The sequence below is a fragment of the Mustela lutreola genome, chromosome 5, assembly GCF_030435805.1.
Source record: "Mustela lutreola isolate mMusLut2 chromosome 5, mMusLut2.pri, whole genome shotgun sequence".
In the NCBI taxonomy this organism is placed as follows: domain Eukaryota; kingdom Metazoa; phylum Chordata; class Mammalia; order Carnivora; family Mustelidae; genus Mustela; species Mustela lutreola.
Window position 1 is genome coordinate 7,027,684 of NC_081294.1, and position 20,651 is coordinate 7,048,334.

At 46.3% G+C, this 20,651-nt stretch overlaps 1 protein-coding gene across 9 annotated transcripts in view; it reads right to left on the minus strand.

Moving 5' to 3' along the window:
- Nucleotides 1–20,651, minus strand: part of SEMA5A (semaphorin 5A) — a 466,271-nt gene that overhangs the window by 66,973 nt on the left and 378,647 nt on the right. For all 9 annotated transcript variants that reach the window (XR_009353706.1, XR_009353707.1, XM_059173630.1 and 6 more), the window contains 2 exons: nt 12,853–13,034; nt 6,254–6,397 (listed from right to left, as the gene is read on the minus strand). Coding sequence is in view for 7 of the 9 variants with exons in the window: in XM_059173630.1 (XP_059029613.1) it covers nt 6,254–6,397; nt 12,853–13,034 (326 nt within the window). In the remaining 2 variants the exon portion in view is untranslated. The remainder of the gene's footprint in view (nt 1–6,253; nt 6,398–12,852; nt 13,035–20,651) is intronic.

A 20,651-nucleotide genomic window follows, 5' to 3' on the forward strand; every position in this document is an offset into this window, starting at 1 on the left:
CTGTAGGCTAGCCAGCTCTGCCCCTTCATACCTGGGTTTTCACTCACAACCCCCCACCCCCCACCACAGGACAGTCTGATCAGAGGCAAAGCCCTCACAACTCCCCAACCCTGGGTTTCCCAGTTTCATGGAAGCAGGGTCCCTCCGACCCCCTTGCTCTGCCACCCTGACCAACACACGCTCCCAACAGCAGGCCTCTTGCTAAACTACCATTGGCTCTTCAGCATCTTTCCTGGTCATAGATAACAAGAGGGATCAGAAGTTAGTTACCTTGGCAACTCGGTGTGTTCAAGGATTTTTACTAATTTATGAATCAAATATCTACACAATGGACTGGTCAGTGGTTCTTCACAGCCAGATCCGCCACGTAACAGCCGGACGCTGCTGACACTTTATTGGCTCTCCTGGGTCTCTAGGACCTTAAAGCACTGCAAGTCAGATGTATTTCATGATGCATTAAAAACTAAGATTTTAATTTTGCCCGTGACTGCTCATTCTCATTTTGCATTTAAAACTGAATTAATAATCCAGCAATATTTCTCCATAAATTATCAATTTTTCCATAAAGCTCATCTCTGTGAAAAGAACTGCCTTTCATAACCCCATGCGGACTAGGTTCTTGCCATTGCATCGTTTCTGGTCTTATCTCTTCATGCTACCAGCTGCGTTCTGCTCTGGTTTGGTCCGTGCTAGTTTCTCATTGCAGCCCCTGCCAATCCTGAACCAGTCAGGACCCCGTCAGAGCCATCTTCTCCTGGCTCGGCTCAAGTGACTGTCCCTTTCCTGGAACATACTGGAATAATCAAGTCTCTGTGGTACTGGAGAAACTATACCTACACCGAGTTCCCCCTACTATTAACTTTTACCCCAGGAGAGAGCTAAGAGAATCCATTAAGGGAGAGGAATGACTCACAAGGGAGCAGTATGTTGCCTTGCTAAGCAAACACACCCTATGGAGACAGAGGAAAATATAATTTAAAAATGATAAAAAATAATCAAATAATAAAAATCATATAATAAGCCCCCATTGGTTCCTGGGACTCTTAACTTTAATAATACAATGGGGGCAGACTCTGATGTGGTCCCCGTGCTTCCCCCCCCCCCCCGAAGTCACAACTTGCGTGATCCCTCCCATTCACTGTGTGTGGCTGGGGGTGGGGGCTGGGGAGGACCTGTGACTTCTCCTAACCAACAGAACATAGTAAAAATGACAGGATATCACTTCCATGATTGAACCTATATAAGACTGCAATACCCCTTTTTTTCAAGAAAGCTCTCCCCCATCTCCAGGTCCAGCGCTATGAGGAATGAAGCAGTAAGACCTGAATGGTGTAGGCAGCGAGGGACGGAGGGAGCTCCGGCTCATAGACTCGGTCTGGCAGCATCCGAGGAACTGAATGCTGCCGACAACCATAGGATTTGGGAAGCACATCCTCTCCGGTCAAGCCTCAGATGAGACCACAACCATGGTCCACAGCCTGCCGCAGCCTCGTAAAATCCTGGAGCAAAGGACCCAGGGCTACAATGTCCAGGCTACAAATCCACAGGCCCTGTGAGCCAATACACATGAGATGCTTCCGGCCCTGAGTCAGTGGTAACTCTGTTACGTAATGACTCCTGAAACAGATTTTGGTGCCCTGACATGCGGTGCTCCTGGAGAAAATACCTAGAAATGTGAACATGGCTTTGGGACTGGGGAATGGGTAGATGCAAGGAGAATTTGGTGGATCAGGCAGAGAGACTTTGAGGATGCTGCCTGTGAGGTTTTAGGATAAGAACTAAAACTCAGCAACAAAACCAACCCAATTAGCAAACAGGCAAAGGACGCAAGAAGACATTTTCAAAAAAGTAGACAAATGGCCAATAAGCACAGGAGAAGATACTCAACATCAACAGCCCTTCGGGAGATGCCGATCAGAGCCACAATGAGATAACTGCTTTAGACCTCTGGAAAGAAGGGAGAGACGGAGAGAGGGAGGGAGAAGAAGAAAGGGGGAAGGAAGAAGGAAGGGTGGATGGCTTAGCCGGGTCTGGCGACACGGAAGGCTCACACACTGCTGCGAGAACGTACAACTGCGAAGCCACTGTACAGAATGCTTTGGCAACTCCTCAAAAAATGAAACACAGAATTACCATCAGACCCAGCAGGTCCACGTCTAGGTTTATACACAGAAGAATTGAAATGGGGACTTGAGCGGACACTCATATGCTAATGTTTACTGCAGCGTTTTTCACCGTAGCTCCAAGGTGGAAATGACCCACCTGCTGGCTGATGGATAACGAGGTAAATACAATATGAGGTAACCATACAGTTGTGTATTATGCAGCCGAAAGGAGGAATGGAGCTCTGACACATAGTCCGGCATGGAGGAGCCTTGAGAACATTATGCTATGTGAAACCAGCCAGACACAAAGGTGCAAACAGCATATGGTTCTATTTATACGGAATATCTCAACTAGGCAAATTCAGACAGAAAGAACACAGGTTAGAGGCTACCAGGGTCTGGGAGGAGGGGAAGATGGGGAGTCACTGCGCACTGTTTACAGGATGGGAGTGACGATGTGTTGGAAATGGATAGTGTCATAGTTACATGACACAAGGGTCATTACTGCCACTGAGCCGAACCCCTAAATTCAAAGAGAAAAATTCACAGTGAAATGGAACACCCAAATCCAGAAGAAAAGAGGAGCCCAGGATTGCAAACTGCGGGGAGGAAGAGCCTTGTGACACGAGGCAGAAAGCTCCGAGGCTGTGACTGTGGTTCTGTGGAAAGCGGGACACGTCAATGCTAAGTGCCAATGCCGGGGACATTTCTAGCAAAGGGCCGGAGCTGCTGCCCAGTGTCTTCTTGATGCTTCTGGCAAAACGTATGAGGGAAAGAAAAGAAAAATTGTGGGAAGGAGTAACAAACAGGAGGGACCAGGGTGGACTAATTTTGGAAGTTCTGAGTCTCTCCTGATGGCAAATACCCTACAATTAATAAACAGCTTCCGAGCACCACGGGGACTGTTTAGCAGAGAGGAAAAAAGCCGAATATGATGACACAACCTTTTGTTAAAATCTCAGGAAGACCAAAGGATCAAGAGTAATTTCAGTTCCACAAAGGGTGCTCCCAGGAGGTCAGGAGCGAGGGTCTGGAGGCCACAGATGGCCTCCATCACAAGCCAGCCATGGGGTGCGGTCCCTCAGCCGGCAGGAGGCTCCCCCACCCGAGAAGGGCTATCTCAGAAAAGATCTGTGGGTGTGGATTTGTTTACTAGCGTAAACCACCAGGGAATCCACAGCCGACCCATCAAGTTAATTTCAGCCAAAATACCAGCTTGCACTGAAACATAAGGAGAAAGTACAAATGGAATGAGTCTTCTAGAATCCAGATTTCTCCTGGCAAGAAACAGGTTGATACAACTACCCAGTCGCAAGCACACGCTAACTTTTGCAAAGAAGAAAAAATGATTCAGGAAGCAGAAATGAGAGCCTAGAAGGCAGAGCCAAGAACCGTGCAGAATTACACACAGACCTTAAAACTTACTCCGGCAACTCCCAACACTTGTCTGGCCAGATTTCAGAATTTCTATAGATGAGTGATTCCTCTATACTTTCCATCCGCCCCTAGCCCCAGAACAGAAATGTCTGTAGCTTTATTCTTGTCTCTCCCACCACCATACGTTGGGTGTACTGGTGGCAGATACCTCGACTCTGATTTTAGAGGCTGACAGACTGAGAGGATCGACCCCCAGAAAGCCTCACTCATATCTGAGCCTGATTTAAAAAGAAAGGTTCTGGAACCTGGGGAGATGATTTAATGCCATAAAACTTCTGGGGACCTTGGGAATAGGTGAAATACATTTTGCATACGGAAGGGACATGAATGACTGGAGGGACATGCAATCGACTATAGAAGACACTCCAAGGTGACCCCAATGATCCTCGTCCTCCGGTATTTATGCCCTGCACAATGTCCCCCTCTTGAGTGTCGACAGGGTCTGAGACTTCTAACCAACAGAATATGGCAAGGTGATGGCATGTCCCGTTGTAACTGTGCCATATAAAACCATACTGCCCATCTTGAGAGGATGCTTTTCTCCTTGTAGTTTGAGGAAGAAAGTGACCATATTGGGAAAGCTCATTTGGCAAGAAATGGAGGTTCTCAGTTGGATGGTCCACAAGGGACTAAATGCTGACAACAACCACGTGATCTCACAAGCTGCCCTTTCCCCAGTCGAAGCCCAGATGATCCCACAGCTGTGGCGGAGCAGAGAACCCTGGGATGTCACACTGACTCTCCTCCTCCATGAAGACTGTGAAATAATAAATGGGTGTTGCTTTACGCCACCAAGTTTTCGGAACTATGTTTACACAGGAAGGGAAAACGAAGGGCAGGGAGGCCAGAGTCTCCTCGAATCTTGAGTTTAGTCTTAAATATATCTGAGGGACAGTGTTCCCTTACATTACGTGGGTGGAGACACCTCCCACATAACACAACAAAGAAATCTCAGAACGGTCTGCTTAGGAAGACCGAGAAACAGATACCACGTTCTGGTTTTTCTAGATTTCATGAACCTCTTGATAGCCTGCTAACCCCCTAGAAAAGCTATTCAATGGGGAAGCTTCAGTTTTATAAAATCTTAAATTCCAGTTTTATAAAAGTCTTAAAATTCCTATCCTTACAATCCACCCATGTGTTATGGGCATTCAAATACTCTTCCACATGCAAAATGTTTATCTTGTCCAAACGAGAATGTTCCTTTTTCTTCTGTAAAAAGGGAACCTTTTAAGTGTAAGTCCTCCAAGCATGCTAGCCATCCTGATCTTTCCCCATACATGCAGCCTTACAAAGAACCATACGTGCACACAGAATGTACATATATCTATTAGCTACAGACTGAAAAAGCACGTTCCTGTGTGTTCAGCCTAGGAAAGCCGCTAACAGGCGTCAGATCTGCAGAGGTGCTGGGTCTCCAGGGCAGGCTCACACTGATGAAGGTGACTTTGCCTGAATGGGCTGTATTATGTGACGATGCAGAAAATGTTAAAACTGGTAAATCTTGCAAAGTTAAGAAATAGCAAGGAGACAATTCGCCCATAAGCGACTTTCCCACTTAAAAACTGGTGTTGGATCGGAAAAGATAGACTTGCACAAGACTGTCTGAGGAGACTGCTTCAAAAACGACCAACCTTGCTTTGCAAAAATCATCTTTCATTTTCCTCTGAGACAAAAGGAATGAAATCTTAATTGGCAATTTAGGAACACAGTGAAGAAAGAAAGGAATGATTCTCCCAGGTTGTTCTGAGGTCACAATAAATACCCAGAAGGGAACTATCTGTACTATAAACCTACTGGTTTTGTCTCTATAAATATTGATTACATAGCAAATAACTGCATATGGTATTTTTATAAAAGCCTCTCACTGAACCTATATGATCAGATATAATCCTTACTACATTTTAATTAAGAGGTCCCGAAAGCCATTTTGTTTCACACGGATCAGTACAGTACGTTTCTATTAGGATGGCGGAATAAAAATCCAGAGCGATGTGAGATTCACCTGCTTGGATTTTCTCCCAACAACCACAGACTCGAATGTACTTTGCACATGCAAGGAAGAACCAACCATCACAACTGTAGATTTTATGACGCCGAGCCTAATGTCTGATTCGATGGAAAGCAACAAACTATGCAACTCCAGACTAGACAGAACCTTCCCCGCTTACAGCAACAGGTGGCATGGGATCTGGGTTCTCCTGGGTTCTGCTGCGCTCCTGGGTGGGAGTTAATAGAGCAGTGTTTATCATACAGTCAGACCCTGACTGTGTCCTCACCTTGTTCCAGCTGCTTGATTTAGTTCTGATGGAAAACTCTACTTCATCTGACTGCTACCGTGGGGACCCAGCGCTGCCTTAGGTCCTACTTGGAACAGCGGCTTTTGAGACCGGGTCTAGTTGAATTCTAATGAGTCCCAGGGAGGCCAGGCCAACGGTGCCCACTGTCCCTGCATCTCTGCTCCCTCGGGAAGGGCTCAGCTAGCCAGCCTCGTGGGCACTGCTGCCGCCGGAGCTCAGATGCAGTTAACACGCGTCTTCGATCAAAATGAAAGGATGTCAGGAAAAGAACAGAGCAATGTGGCTCAACAGAAAGGGACGCCACAGAGAAGCTAAGCGACGTCCCAGACTAAGCCCCCAGGGAACCCGGGCTGCACTGGAATGGCAGGAAGCGAGAGGACAGCGGTGTCGGGCCAGAGCGGCGGCGCCTACCTCTCCTCGCGATTCTGTCCCACGCACACCCGGCCCCCGTGCCGGGGAGTGGGGTTGCTGCAGGACCGCTGGCGCACCTGGAAGCCGATCCCACAGGTGGTGCTGCAGGGAGACCAGGAGGTCCAGGGGGTCCAGCCTCCGTTCCTGGAGAGAGGAAGCAGCGGAGTCACAAAGTCAGGCTCACCAGTCAGGCTGCATGCAGCCACCTCCAGTGACCTTCCCGTGTCCCACGTGCCCCACGCGTGGACTGCGGGACTGTGGGCTGGGAAGGGAAGGGGAACCGGAGCCACAGGACAGGACTGGACGTGCTATGCCATGGGACCTGGGCTCCAGGGAGATCCTGCTCCTGGTTGTCTGATTTTAGAGTTTAGGTTGGACCTTGGGCAGTAACGCTTACAGTGCACTAAAAATAAGGTGTCATATTAATCTGTTCGATAAATTAATTAATTTTTACTTATTATTATTATTTTATAATTATTATTAATTAATAAATTAATTTGTTCAAGTTATCCACAATAATTTGAATATATAATTCCTATCACAACTTCAATAATTGGAATACATAATTTTTATAATAATTTCAGACAATTTCTCTGAGAAAATTCTGTATTAGAAACTATTAAAAATTTTTAGGTATGAAAAAGTTTAACTAATGAAAAATAAGTCTATTTCCTTGAAAAGCAATATGAAATAAATCCCTGAACCTGTAGAGTTTATGCTTTGACTTGTAACATATCATTTAGAGTCTGTAAAAAGTGCACATCTGAACAAAATAGCATCTAAAACTACCTATAATGCTCACTTTTAAAATCTACTAATATCAAAGAAAACCAGTAGTTCTCTTGATAGCATCCGTAATGTCCAACGAGCATTGTAATGGCCAAAGCTTTAAAACAAACTTTATTAAAAATGAAGGAAGGGTACTTTAAATTCAGATTCTTGGCTATTTTCTTAGAGTTTGACAAAAATATAGAACATACACAAGCAGTGCAAATTGCACATAACTGTATTTATGTTATTATAAATATAATATGATAGGCATACAAAACAAAATTAAAATAAAATAAACAGCCTGTATAAAAGTGGTTTATAACAAGAACCACCACTGACAGCTAGAGGAGGATTTTTTTTAATATTGTACTTTTCCCTTGAAATGCCTGTATTCAGAATGTTTATAATTTAAATATTTTCCTTAGTAGTTAGTCCCTGCCATTAAAAAACAAATCATTAGCATTTTTAAAGATTTTAACTGTCAAAATATCTGATAAATCTGGAATCCAAACTCCCACGTGAGCAGCCCACTGCAGCTGGAATCCGTTTACACTTTACTGATCACATACGCATTTCTATACTATGTTATCCTCAGAGGATTTTCTTTTCCCCTGGAAAAAAATCAACCGACATTAATTCTTATTTTTATTTTATACATTCCTTTAAAAATATGCAGGTCTGCAACTGTGCCATTGAAGCTCAAGGTGTAAGCAATATTGTGAACCTATAATTTCTATAATAATTTCAAATAAACATTCCTCTGAGAAAATTCTTAGTATATTTCATATTTCTCTATTTTCTGAAACTTCATCATGATATAAATAAAATATATAGTGATGCTTTGATGTATTATATTATCATAAAACTGCTTTATGATCATTTAACCAAGTAATCACAAAGTAAGACAAATCCAAGTTTCTCGTGAAGATAATTAGCTAGTATCTTATACCTTGTTACCTGTGCAATTAAAAAAATTACCCAAGTAATTCACTTCATTTTCTAAAAAATAGTCATTTCAACATAAATGAAAAGGCCCCCCCTTTTTTTTTAAAGATTTTTATTTATTTATTTGAGAGAGAGAGCGAGAGAGAGAGCAAGCATGAGAGGGGAGAAGGTCAGAGGGACAAGCAGACTCCCCATGGAGCCGGGAGCCCGATGCGGGACTCGATCCTGGGACTCCGGGATCACGACCTGAGCCGAAGGCAGCCGCCCAACCAACTGAGCCACCCAGGCGCCCGAAAAGGCCCTTTTACTTTCAAAGTTCTACATATGTTGGCAAAACAGCTCGATAGTACAGGAAACTCTCCTTCCAAAACTGTGTAATTTTTACATTTGTTTAATTCTTAATTTCTTAAATCTTTTGACAAACATGATATCTTGTAATATATTCTATTTACAAGAGAGGGAGACTGTTGTAGACCAATCGAGGTCTTTATAAATAAGAGAAAAACAGTAAGCGAAGAATTCCATGAGTGCAATTGTCTGTGTGTGCGTCTGTTGTATGGCCCTGGGTTTTTGGTCTTGCCAAATGCTGCTTAAAAGCAGACATGGTTGGGGGGGGGGGCGCCTGGGTGGCTCAGTGGGTTAAGCATCTGCCCTCCGCTCAGGTCATGATCTCAGGGTCCTGGGATCGAGCCCCCCATAGGGCTCTCTGCTCAGTAGGAAGCCTGCCTACCCCCCTCTCTCTCTCTGCCTGCTTCTCTGCCTACTTGTGATCTTTGTCTGTCAAATAAATAAATAATATCTTAAAAAAAAAAAAAAAAGAAGGAGCAGCAGCAGACATCATAGTAGCCATGAAGTACCACCAAGAGGTGGATAGAGCATTTCAAGGATTCAATCAGTCCACAACAACCCACTTCTGCCTTTAAAGCATCACTAAAAGGGGTTTACTTATTCAATTACTAATCTTAAAATGACCACTAATGATACTGCAGGTCTGCTCCGAGGATGACATTTCAACTAGAACCGAAGCCAATGACGTATCAATAAACAAGCTGCACTCCTGCACTTGACGGTCCTTTTTTCCGGAAACAGTATCACAGGGAACATTCCTCATGACCACCGCCTACAAACACAACAGTCCTCTAACTTCTGTAAAGTTTCTCCCATGCCTGGATGGAGCCATCTCAGTCTTACAGAAGGAATGCTATGCCTAATGCGGTATCGATCCGGCTGTTCCCTGTGATCACATAAAAATCTAATGCGAAGCTCGTTCAACCTGGTGAAGTGACCTGGGCTGGCCCGAGGAGAAGGAGAGCAGAGGGCACAGCGGGTCCCCGCACTCCGCGGTTCCGTACCCACCCGCCTCTCCTCCTGGGTAGGCAGCGCCCTGACTCTCTGGGCTCCTTACAGCGGGATCGCCCGGTCTCATCTGTGGCATGAGGGACTGCCCAGAAGCTTCTGCATTCTACACAGGCTCATGGAAACAAAATAATGCTTTTAAAATATACGGTAAATTAACAAGCAAGTGAGGAGAGTGCCTGAAGACTAATTCGAGCCGCTCTCCTGATGCTTGATTCAAGCTAGAAGATGCTGTGCTGTCTTGGCACACGGGGGCAGGGGAGAAGGTGCACCCTGAGCGCAGTTAAACAATGAAGCAACCACAGGACAAGAAGCAGGAAACAGGAAATCAACCCAGTGCATCCCCGTCGGAACCGTCCTCCTGGTTCCAGTTCCCGGACAGCTGGGGTGTTCTGGACTCAGATACGCTACAGAGCAGAGCTGAGTTATGGACTGGGCTGCTCCTAGCCCCAGCTGTGGAAGAACCTAGTGCTGGATGCCACGCCCCCCGGCGGGATGCCACGCCCCCCGGCGGGATGCCACGCCCCCCGGCGGGACGGACTCTCTCATTTCTCCAGGGCCCCTGGCTAGGACCTGTGGCTGAGGAAGGAACCACCATCAAGGACTGCCCCAGGTACGGGGCTCCCCGTGCATCGTGCATCAGCCGAGTCCTTTTCAGGCCGACTGCACTGCTCAGTCCTCCCTCCCCTTGACCTCCTTCCTCCCTTCCCCTGTGGCTAGCTCCTTTTCTCTCTCTCCTGCTTCTCCCCATGTCTCCCTCCCTCCTTCCCTACAAATTAGAATTCAAAAGGGACGTGATGTCATGCGGATGCACTTTCATATAGTCATTTTAATTATAAAGTAAAGCCAGATTTTTCTGATCGATAGTAAGTCTGACTTGGTCCTGTTTGGAAGGTCTGGCTAAGCTAATTACTTTGTATTGTGGATTTCATTTCATACATCGAATGACTTCAATCTGCTGCTCCAGGATATTGAGAAAAAATATTTAAATGATGTGATGTGATAAAAGCATTTAATCAAAAATATATTTGTGGGGGTGCCTGAGTGTCTCGGTCGGTGGGGCGTCGGACTCCTGATTTTGGCTCAGGTCATGATCTCAGGATCTAAAGGGCTCTGTGCTCAGCGGGGAGTCTGCTTTCCACCCTCTCCCTCTATCTCTCCCCCCATGCAAATAAATAAATAATCCTGAAAAAAATTCAAAGACATATTTACAAAATGTATTGAGTTAGCAGTATTCGGAATTTCTCAACACTTTCTGAGTATATCGGTTAGACAAGGTGTCTGTCCACAAAGAGTAACAGGTTTAATTTGGAATCCTCTGATCAGCCTTCTGAAAGGCTCTCTGATGTGCCACTCGGCTGGCACTGAGGGAGCACCTGTTGGTACCAAAGGAGCGAAAAAGTTGGCTTGCAGGTTAGGTGGGTTGCGATTTTTTGCTTCCAACAAAATTGAATGCCAACATAAACAGGTTATCAACTGATACAGAGCAATAATGACAATCTCTGGTGTTAGATTACCAGGCCTCTGGCAGATGACTTCGAAAGAATTCAGAGAAGTGAGGGAAAATGCTGTGATCTTACATTTCCATCAATGTATGGAAGTCACACCTGTCAGTGCTTGTAACCAGAAGAATAGAAACCACAAAATGGAATTGATGCTAAGCCCTCCCTGAGTCAGGCAAGAGGTTACATTCATGCCTGAAAAGGAAACATAGCTGGGAATTAAAAAAAATTGCCCAAAGGAATGCATTTCCAATAAAACCTCGCTTTCTAGTGTTAAAAGATTGTCAAAACATCTAATATTCATGATTTTTAGATTTCTTGTATGCTAATTTTCAAAACATATATTTAAAATGTAAAGACTAGGGGTGCCTGGGTGGCTCAGTCAGTTAAGCATCTGCCTTCGGCTCAGGTTATAATTCCAGGGTCCTGGGATTGAGCCAGGTGTTGAACTCCCTGCTCAGCGGGGTGTCTGCTTCCCCCTCTGCCTGCCATTCTCCCTGCTTGTGCGCACTCTCTCTCTCTCTGACAAATAAATAAATAAAATTAAAAAAAATAAAAATAAAAAAATAAAATGTAAAGCATGCAGTTATCAGAAATGAAAATTTGGTTTTAAAATTCCATTCATATAATTTGTTTCTGTGGTAGTTGCAGGGTGGCAGGATATAGCGACCAATATAAGACTTCCACTTATAAATGTAACATATGAGGATAATATTCTATGAGGGAAAGATAATAGAAATGGGGAATGAAAGGAGGAAAAACATAAATTTTCTAAATATTAAAGGAGAGCCTGCTCATCGATTTTTTAAGTGGGCAGGTAACTATGAAATCACGAAGACACGGAGATTCCACTACACATTTAAATAGTGATGTAACAAATTATATCTTTGCAACTATTAAAACTTTTAATAAAAAAAATTATATGCCAATATGCAAGTATTTGAGGGGTATCTAGGTCGGCAATATTCTTTTGCGGGGAGAAGAGCAGGTGGCTGTGAGGAGACGGTCCCAGGACACTTACACCATCTACATACAAACATGGTGAATGAACCACAAGCATGTGTGGACGCGTGAGCTCTAGCTGCTACCCCAGATCTGTCCTTTACAGCTCTGGGAATACTACTCCAGGGGTAGCTTCTGAGACCACCAAAACTACATGACTTTGCTGCTCACACTCCAGAGGCAAAGCGCATCCTGCCTCCCCAATCTGCCGGAGGGGCTGCTTACGAGTACATGGGCTGCCGGAATAATTTTCCTTTGAAGCATTAAGTGACACTAGGCTTGGGTGACCTGATACACATGCACGCGTCTTTGTGGAGGGATTGGGTACAAGGCTGGGGACTTTCGCTCATGAAGTGTCTGCCTGAATAGCAGAGGCTCCCTTTCCCAGGTCCGACTGGAAGGTTGGCTAATGTGCGGCCAGAAGCGGCACATCTGCTTTCCATAAACCTCCACCTGCATCCATGTCAGTACGCCTCAGGGACGGGGAGCTGGGACTCCATTACTGGCAAGAACTGGCTGTGTCATCGACTAGGTGTCGCCAAATCTGATTTCATTGCTTTCATTCTCAGGAACCACCTCATGGCGAGGTCACGGTGGAGGGTCGGTGGCACTCACCTGCTTCTAGACACTGATGCTGGCAAAGGGAAAGGCCCGTGGGAGGAGCCCCGTCTGACCCGCGTGGCCAGTTCACCACAAACATGTGTGTCCTCCCAGGACGGACTAAAGTAGCCTGAATGTTCCAGAAGAGGATTTCGATTGACATGGACACTTCCCTCCAACAAGCCAACAATATCGTGCGCATTAAAAACATGTTTCCTGATCCAGCAAAGTACGTATTACTTGGGTTTTGATTTGTAATGTAATTGATAATTGACAATCTCCTTCCGTAAATCACGTGATTTTTACGTGGTGAGCGGCTGTCCTTCGCCCCCTCTCTTGAAAAGGGAAGGTCACCAAGAAGGACTTCCCGCCCGTGCACAGTCTGTGCGCACACGTAGGGGTGCAGCGGCGTCGGGGACGCACCTGGAGCAGTTGGCGATCTCCATGCGGGGCCCCTCGCACTGCCAGCCGCCGCACTGGGGGGCCGGGCTGTCGCAGGAGCGGGTGCGGCACAGGCAGGACCCCACGGCGCTGCCGTCCGTGTGCGTGCAGGGCGTCCACGGAGACCACGCGCCGAAGTGCCCGTCCACCGTGAGATTCCTCGTCTAGGAAGAGGAGACATGTGAGGAGGTCAGCCGGGGTCAAGGTTGTCAACAGGCAGACTTCAAGATTGTATGTCAGAACACATGCGGAATATTTTAATGCTGCCATTAAAGAGGTATCTCATAAGAACACAGCAGAGGTCACTGGTGGAGACAATGCTGGAGGAGCGGGGGAGGGAGAAGGGGGTCCGGAGGGGTGGGGGAGGGGAGGGGACTGCTAATTGCTGGGCAATGAGGTTCACCCCAGATTTGTCCACGAACGTGAGAAACCCAAAGAACAAGCAGAACTAAAGTGAAAAATCACAGATGTGCGATTCTGCGGCCTGTTTTCATCCCTTAAAAAAAAAAAAAAAAGAAAGTTCAAAAGTTCCATTTCAGATCGGCCTAGCTCAAATGTCACTGCCAATGGTCAACATTCAATTTATAGCTGATTTAAGCAACCCGGGCTGTAGGAGTCAGTAGGCGCATCCCAGGCGGACGGTCCGTAACACCTCCGCCCCCGCGAGGGCTTGCCTTGCCAGCGGGCGAGGAAGGGCTGGGCGTGGAGCGGTGTAAGCCCCAGGGACTGCGTTCTGAGCGGGGCAAGGCGGTGGGGGGTGAGGTGAGGAGGGGCTGGCTGCCCAGCAAGCTCGGGTCTGGGACGGGGATCGAGGAAAGCACCTTTTTTTTTTTTTTCTTTAATTTCTTATTTTCTTTCTTTCTTTATTTTTGAAGATTTTACTTATTTATTTGACAGAGAGGGAGAGACAGTGAGAGAGGGAATACAAGCAGGGGGAGTGGGAAGGGGAGAAGCAGGAGCCTGATGCCGGCTGGATCCCAGGACCCTGAGATCATGAGCTGAGCCGAAGGCCGACGCTGAAGGGACTGAGCCACCCAGGCGTCCCGGGGAGGGCACTTTGCCAGCCGCACCATCCTCACGAAAGAGGCTCCATGGACAAAGTGATTCATTCTTTGGAGGCTACAAACTGTGCCTGTCCTTTCCATTTCAGAGAAGTGCCAACACCCAGTGAAAACATGGTGAGCTTTACTTCCGTCCCATCATGTCTCCAAACACAGCAGAAAAAAGTCTCCGCGAACCCCCTTCCTTTGCTGTGATGGGGCTGGTGGGTCATCTCCAGCCGCAGGATGACCCTCTCCCTCCTCCCTTCCTGTCCAGGCTGTAACCGCTCACATCCGGGGGGGGGGGGCACGAAAATCCAGAACCCACGCCATGCCTGGCGCTCTCCGAAAGAAGCCAAGAGGAGGGTCTGGAGCTGGCTTCGAGGGGACTCACGGGGCCCAACCCAGAATGGGAGCGCACACACGAAGACAGATTTTTCCCAAGAGGAAAATACCCCCGTTTCCAAGGTCCCTCTAGCCCCATGCAGTCGGGATAAAAACGCTGCTCCTACTCGGACCGTACGTTGCCCTGGAGCCTTCAGGGTTTCCTTGGAGAAGAGAGCGCTCGGACAGTCAGGCCACGGAGTCCTCACACAAAAGTGTCCCTCGAGCAGCAAAGCCTTGGCTCTCGGGGCTTCCCACACCCAACCTGCACTCACTCTCGTCTCTGGTCCAAACGGCTCCTGTGCAGGGACACTCAGCCACCGCCTTCGCTGTGACGGAACAGAACTCACGCCAGCGGAGCCCCACGTGGAACCACCGCAGGCCCCTCAGAGACAGAGACCAGGTAATGGCGGCCGAGTGAGGGGCAGCGCTGGGGAAGGGCGGCCTGACAGGGCGGTCAGAGGGACAGAAACCCCAACCAGAGCTACAGCCCAAGCTGGATGAGGGCAAGGAAGAAAGTCCCCAGCTTCTCTGCTCCCACCCATGTCCCCTGTTGTCTCACCCCAAGACAGCAGGGAAGCCTGGCTGGGGTCGGGGACAGGCCGGAAGCAGGGCAGGTCAGGCCCGGGGGGGCAGAGAGTGGACGGGGAGGGGTGCAGACCGCCCAGCTCGTGAGGGAGGGAGGGGGCGCTACTGTGACCTCTGAAGGCTTACAAATCCCCACCAGAAGCTTTAGAAGGGCAGACGGGAGACAGATTCGAGGACTGGGGCAGGAAAGACTCTCTCAAACCCCGTTGGCATCGGTTCTTCCCTCTAACACAGCAAGGAAATGGGCATGGAGACTGTTAGCATCTCTTTAGCTACGGGAGGTTCTGAAGAAATCTGAAACCCCAGGCAGCACAGAACATGGAGAAACTGAAGATGTGTGAGGCCAGGAGACATACGCCACGATGATGACACACGAATAAGGAGGAAACAGAATCATCCAGATTGCTGCAAGAGGACGGTTCACGACAGAAACACATTCAGACTGCACGGTCGTGAAGCCAGACTCACAGTCGGCTAAACTTCGTGCGAGCTAAGTTTATCAGAAGGGTGGTTAACACAGAAGATGTCAGTGTCGGACAGATACAAGTAGAAACACCGAGAGAGAGAGAGAGAGAGAGAGAGAGAAGCAGGCAAGTGGACAGACAGACACGGGGGTGGGGAGGAACTGGAGGACGGGGGTCAGTCTGCAGATCGGTAAGTCCTGGGGAGGTCAGGTACAACACGATGGCTCGAGTTCACTCACACTGCTGGATGGGATATCGGAAAGTTGCTAAGAGGAGATTCTCTGGGGAAAGACCTCTGGGTGGGGGGTATCTGTATGAGATGATGGGTGTTACGGGAACTTACTGGGGTGATCATTTCACAGTCCAGGTAAGCGACGTCACTATGCTGTATGCCTTCATCTCGTGCCGTGCTGTCAGTGACATCTCAGGAAAATGCCCAGGGAAAGAAAGAACCCTATGCACTAGACATCCTTCCCCCCAACCTCTGGGCGCTGGCAGGAGATAGTAGTCTCTAGGCCAAGAGATGTTATGCATGTTCTCTGTCCGACTGTCCGGATGAGCAAAAGATGGGCCAATAAAGACAGGGAACAAGAAAAATAACCTGAAATAAGTGGCAATAAATGAAAGAATGTTGTGGAATGAGGTAGAAAAACATAGAAGAGGGGCACGTGCGTGGCTCAGTCAGTGAAGCCTCTGCCTTCAGCTCAGGTCATGATCCCAGAATCCCAGGATCGACCCTGAATCAGGCTCCCTGCTCAGCGGGGAGTCTGCTTCTCCCTCTGACCCTCTGTGCTCTTCTTCTCTCGAAAATAAATAAGTAAAACCTTAAAAAAAGAAAAAAGAAAAAGAAAAGGATGGAACAGTTACTATGATAAAAACACTGGAAAGAGAAAGAACTGTGCTGGGCACTTGTCAGTAAGAGTATATCATGACTGTGATTTGCAAGGTAAGGGGGCGCTTTCTGTTTTGGCCAGAGGTGGGGTAGCACATGGGCGGTCAGACTTAACCCCACCCTCCCCTCACCTTTTTGATGCTGAGTATCTTAGTTTGAGAATCTTCCTAGGGAACAGATCTGTGAATAATGGGGTAGGTTCTGCTACTCCCCTTTCCCGCATGAGTATTTTTATATTTTGTTAGTTTTCCTTAGAAGTCAGAAATGAAGCTAACTAGAATATTTTATCTTTGTTTGTGCTATCTCCAGATTTCTGTCAAGTGACTCTGTATTTGAGATGTGTGCTTCGTCTTACTAAATATTATATAGTAAGACATATATAGGTGGTAATGTATGCCAGGCACTGTGGTGAGTGATTTCCACGTCTTAACTCTGCAGTGTTCACAATGTTCTTGGTACTTACATCCATTTCACAGAGAGGCACACTGAGGTTCAGACGAGGCTCAGTTTATTCAGTCTCACTGGTTGTGAAAGACCCAAGAATCGGGCTAAACAAGCTAATCCAGAGACTATGATCTCCGTCACTTCATTCTGTAATGTGATTCATTGATCCTTCCCTGGTGAGAGTGTCATGGAAACCAGCACCGTACACTTTTATCCCTAACTGTATAATGGCAAAGTTCCCCTCACCTGGGAAGTAATGGATTCCCAAGTGCTAGCCGAGGAAGATTCAGTTCCTATTAACAAGCGTAATCCACAATCCTGCGTTTGAGTCACTCATGCTCATTAATTCTCAAGTAATCAAGGGCATAGATGCATTCGTTAGGTGCCGAGGTCCCTGGAGTGTATCATGAAGGTCTTCTGCACTCCACCTATTATCCTCATACTTAAATCAAAGTCTTCTATCTTCCAAGAGTATGTTTTTTCAGGCATCAAAAGATCTTCATTTATTTTCAAAGTTTCATGTCGTTTTGGTCAGTGATTATAACACTATAGGATATTGGATGTGCTCCATGGAAAGGACCGGCTCATGTCGTAATGTCAATGTCATTCTTAAATGTCTCTCCATGAACGAAGTACATGAGGGAGAGCGAGCACCTCTGAAGAGGAGTGAGCAGGAGTGTTCCGGGCTACGACAGGTTGGGTGGATAGGGGCATTCTTTAGAATGGAAGCACTGATGCCTAGCCTCAGGGTGATCCTGACATTAAATGAGGTAATCCATTCAAATGGCCTAACACAGCAGGCAGCACATGGTGTAGACACACAGTTAACCTCAGCTCCCTCTTCCTTCCTTTACCGTAGATTTAAGTACACAGTTTGGAATTACTGGGCATAATGTGCAAGGTGACCACGGGGTCACCTGTGGGTGGGTGTACACGTCCGACCCTGCTCTGGGGAGATGCTGGCAGCTGGAAATGTCACTGTCTTGTAGAGTGGGCAGAATGTCAGAAGCACTGGATTCACATCCTGATTTCTTTCCCAGTGCAATTTTAGAACCTTCTATAAACCCTTCAGATGTGCTCCACGGTGTTGCTTTCTCAGTGGAGCCTCTGGGCTCAGTCCTTGCTAAATATCTTTTCACTGCAAAAGTGCTGCTTACACACTGTCCTGGGGAGGAGCCAGTCACTGTAGACATCGAGGTGCTCGTGTAGTATACGGCACAGTGCATGCTGGAACAGGGAGAGTTCTAATGCGTGGGACAGTACGCTGGTGACCGTGTCCGCACAAAGCATGTGAGTGGCATTCGGGCATCACTACAGCCCGGGGAGATTTGTAAGACAACGCTCTCCTTGCTAAGCAGCATTGAGAGTTATGCAGGACTTAAACAATACCCAAGTCACTCTAGATCTGTAAATTCAGATCCTGCTGGGGCACTTCAAATCTCTTCACCTGAGAATGTTTTCGATTATAATTATAAAAGCCAACTACAGTCCTGTCTCCTGGACAAAAGAAATCCATAAACATTCTAAAATGGGGATCTTGTTGTGGAAAGTAGGTCTTCTCCCGCACCAAATCCCCAGGAGGGTTTCCAATGGGCCCGTCACCAAGTGGAACTCTCCAGACATCAAAGGATTGCCTGGGTTCTGAGCGCAGCACTGACTTTGGGGGACTCCGTTGTGCAAAGTCCCTGGTCTGAAGTTCATGAATGTTTACTTGGTAGGTTTCCCCAGATTCTGCTCCACCCTTATCCTACTCCATGTTTGCCTAACTCCCACTGAGTTCCGTCCACATGGCAAAATCCCTGCTTTCATTATTCAACTTGTGCTTTTACACTGGATGTGAGATGCTCTGGTCTCATTAAAAATCCCTCCACTTGACTTCCAGCCCCCCGCTAGCTGTCGCCTTGCATTCCCGTGTACGTACACCTGATCTCCACCAAGACCCCCTGAGCGCCAACCCTATGCCCCCGCATGGTCCCATCTCTACTCCAACAAGATGAAAGAAACTATCACGAACTGGGAGAAACTCGCCAAAGGGCAAGCACAAGTGAGAACGGGAGGGCAAGGAACTTCTCGCCCTTGGAACTTCTACCGCCGATGACAAAACACTTCAGTTCTCCTTAAAGAAGTTAGGGGTAAGCAATATCTCTAGTATTGAAAAAGTGAATATATTCACAAACCAAGGAACAGTGATCCACTTTAACAACCCCAAAGTTTAGGCATCCCTGGGAGCGAACACTGTCACCATTACTGGGAGCTGCTATTTTATACCATGGCTGCTTTTTAAAATTTTGTTATACGAAAACAATGAATCATCAAAAACTAATGATGTACTGTGTGGTGAAAAACATAATAAAAAATAAAAATAAAATTTTGTTCATGGATCTCATAAAATCTAGATTGGTAATATTTTTAAGGCCAAGCCCCTTCTTGGACACTGAAGCTCTTCTCAGTTTTTGCTTATACACGATTCATTCTTTGCAGCTAATTAAGTTGAAGAAGTCTGGGAATAAAGTTTGAAATAAGGTTAAGTTCTTTGCCTGGGGAAAAAACATCCCTCAGCTTATAAAGCTTAATTTCCTTTGGATAAAGAAATGTAGGTAAGGAAAATTATTTAACCAATTATAAGATTTTTTAATACACGTGTGTATGTGTATTTATACTTATATATAGTAAACATCTCTGAAATGAGTTTCCATCTTGCCATTCATGCCAGCATATGTTTTCCTTATAAAACAACAGTGGCATATCAGAAACGATGAAGTACAGTAGATTTGGCCAATAAAATCAAAACCTTTCTTCCATTTTAGCCAAAATAAAAAAGTAACACAGAAGCAAAATTATATTTAATAGCTTTCAAAAATACCTATAATTATACCTTAATAATTTTCATCTAGCTCATTTCTTTCTAAGAGAGATTTTTAGAAAGAGATATACAATTAATATAGTTACTTAAAAAAAAAAAAAAGCCAAAAAACCCCCCAAAACACCCAACCCTACAAGGGCGCCTGGGTGGCTCAGCTGGTAAGTCTGACTCTCCGTTTGGGTCCACATCGGGATCTTATGAGATGTGAGATCAAGGGGCATCATCAGGCTCAGAGCTCCGTGGGGAGGCAGCTTGATGATTCTCTTCTGCCCCTTTCCCCACTCATGCATGTGCTATCTGTCTCTCTCTCTCTCTCAAACAAATAAATCTTAGAGAAACAAACAAAAAACCCTACAGACCCATAATGGAGTTTCTTATGCTAGGCCCCCATGACACCAAACTGAGACTTAATTACAGTTTTGGTTCTTTTAGAAAAGGAATCTTAAACCAATCAGGAAATGTCTGATTAATACTAGTTAGGTTATCTGCCTGGAAGACCCATCATCCACTAAGGAAAGTAACTTGGCAATGACCAACCTGACATTTTGCCTAGTATTATAACTTCCTTACTCTTTCCTATGAAAGTCTTTGATTTTGTACCTCCTCAGAGCTCCTTTCCATCTGCTAGACTGGATGCTGCCTGATTGGAATTCATTTTGTTCAAATAAACCCTTAAAATTTTGTTTTATTGGGTCATGTTAGTCACCATGCAGTACATCATTAGTTTTTGATGTAGTGTTCCAAGATTCATTGTTTGCATGGAACGCCCAGTGTTCCCTGCACTCTGTGATCTCCTTAATACCCATCCCTAGGCTCACCCATCCCCCCAACCCTTTCCCTTCTAAAACCCTCGGTTTATTTCCCGGAGTCCATAGTCTCTCATGGTTCTTCTCCCACTCTGATTTCTCCCCCCTTCATTTTTCCCTTCTCCTAAGGTAAACTCTTAAAATTTTTAATATGCCTCAGTTTATCTTTTTACAAGTAGATATCTTACAAACTATCTTTACAAGTAGCTGTCTCAGATATCCACAAAACCCCAGGTCATACACAGATGGCCTTACTGCTTAAGAAGAACTATTATTATATTCTGCTACCCTTTTTGCCAT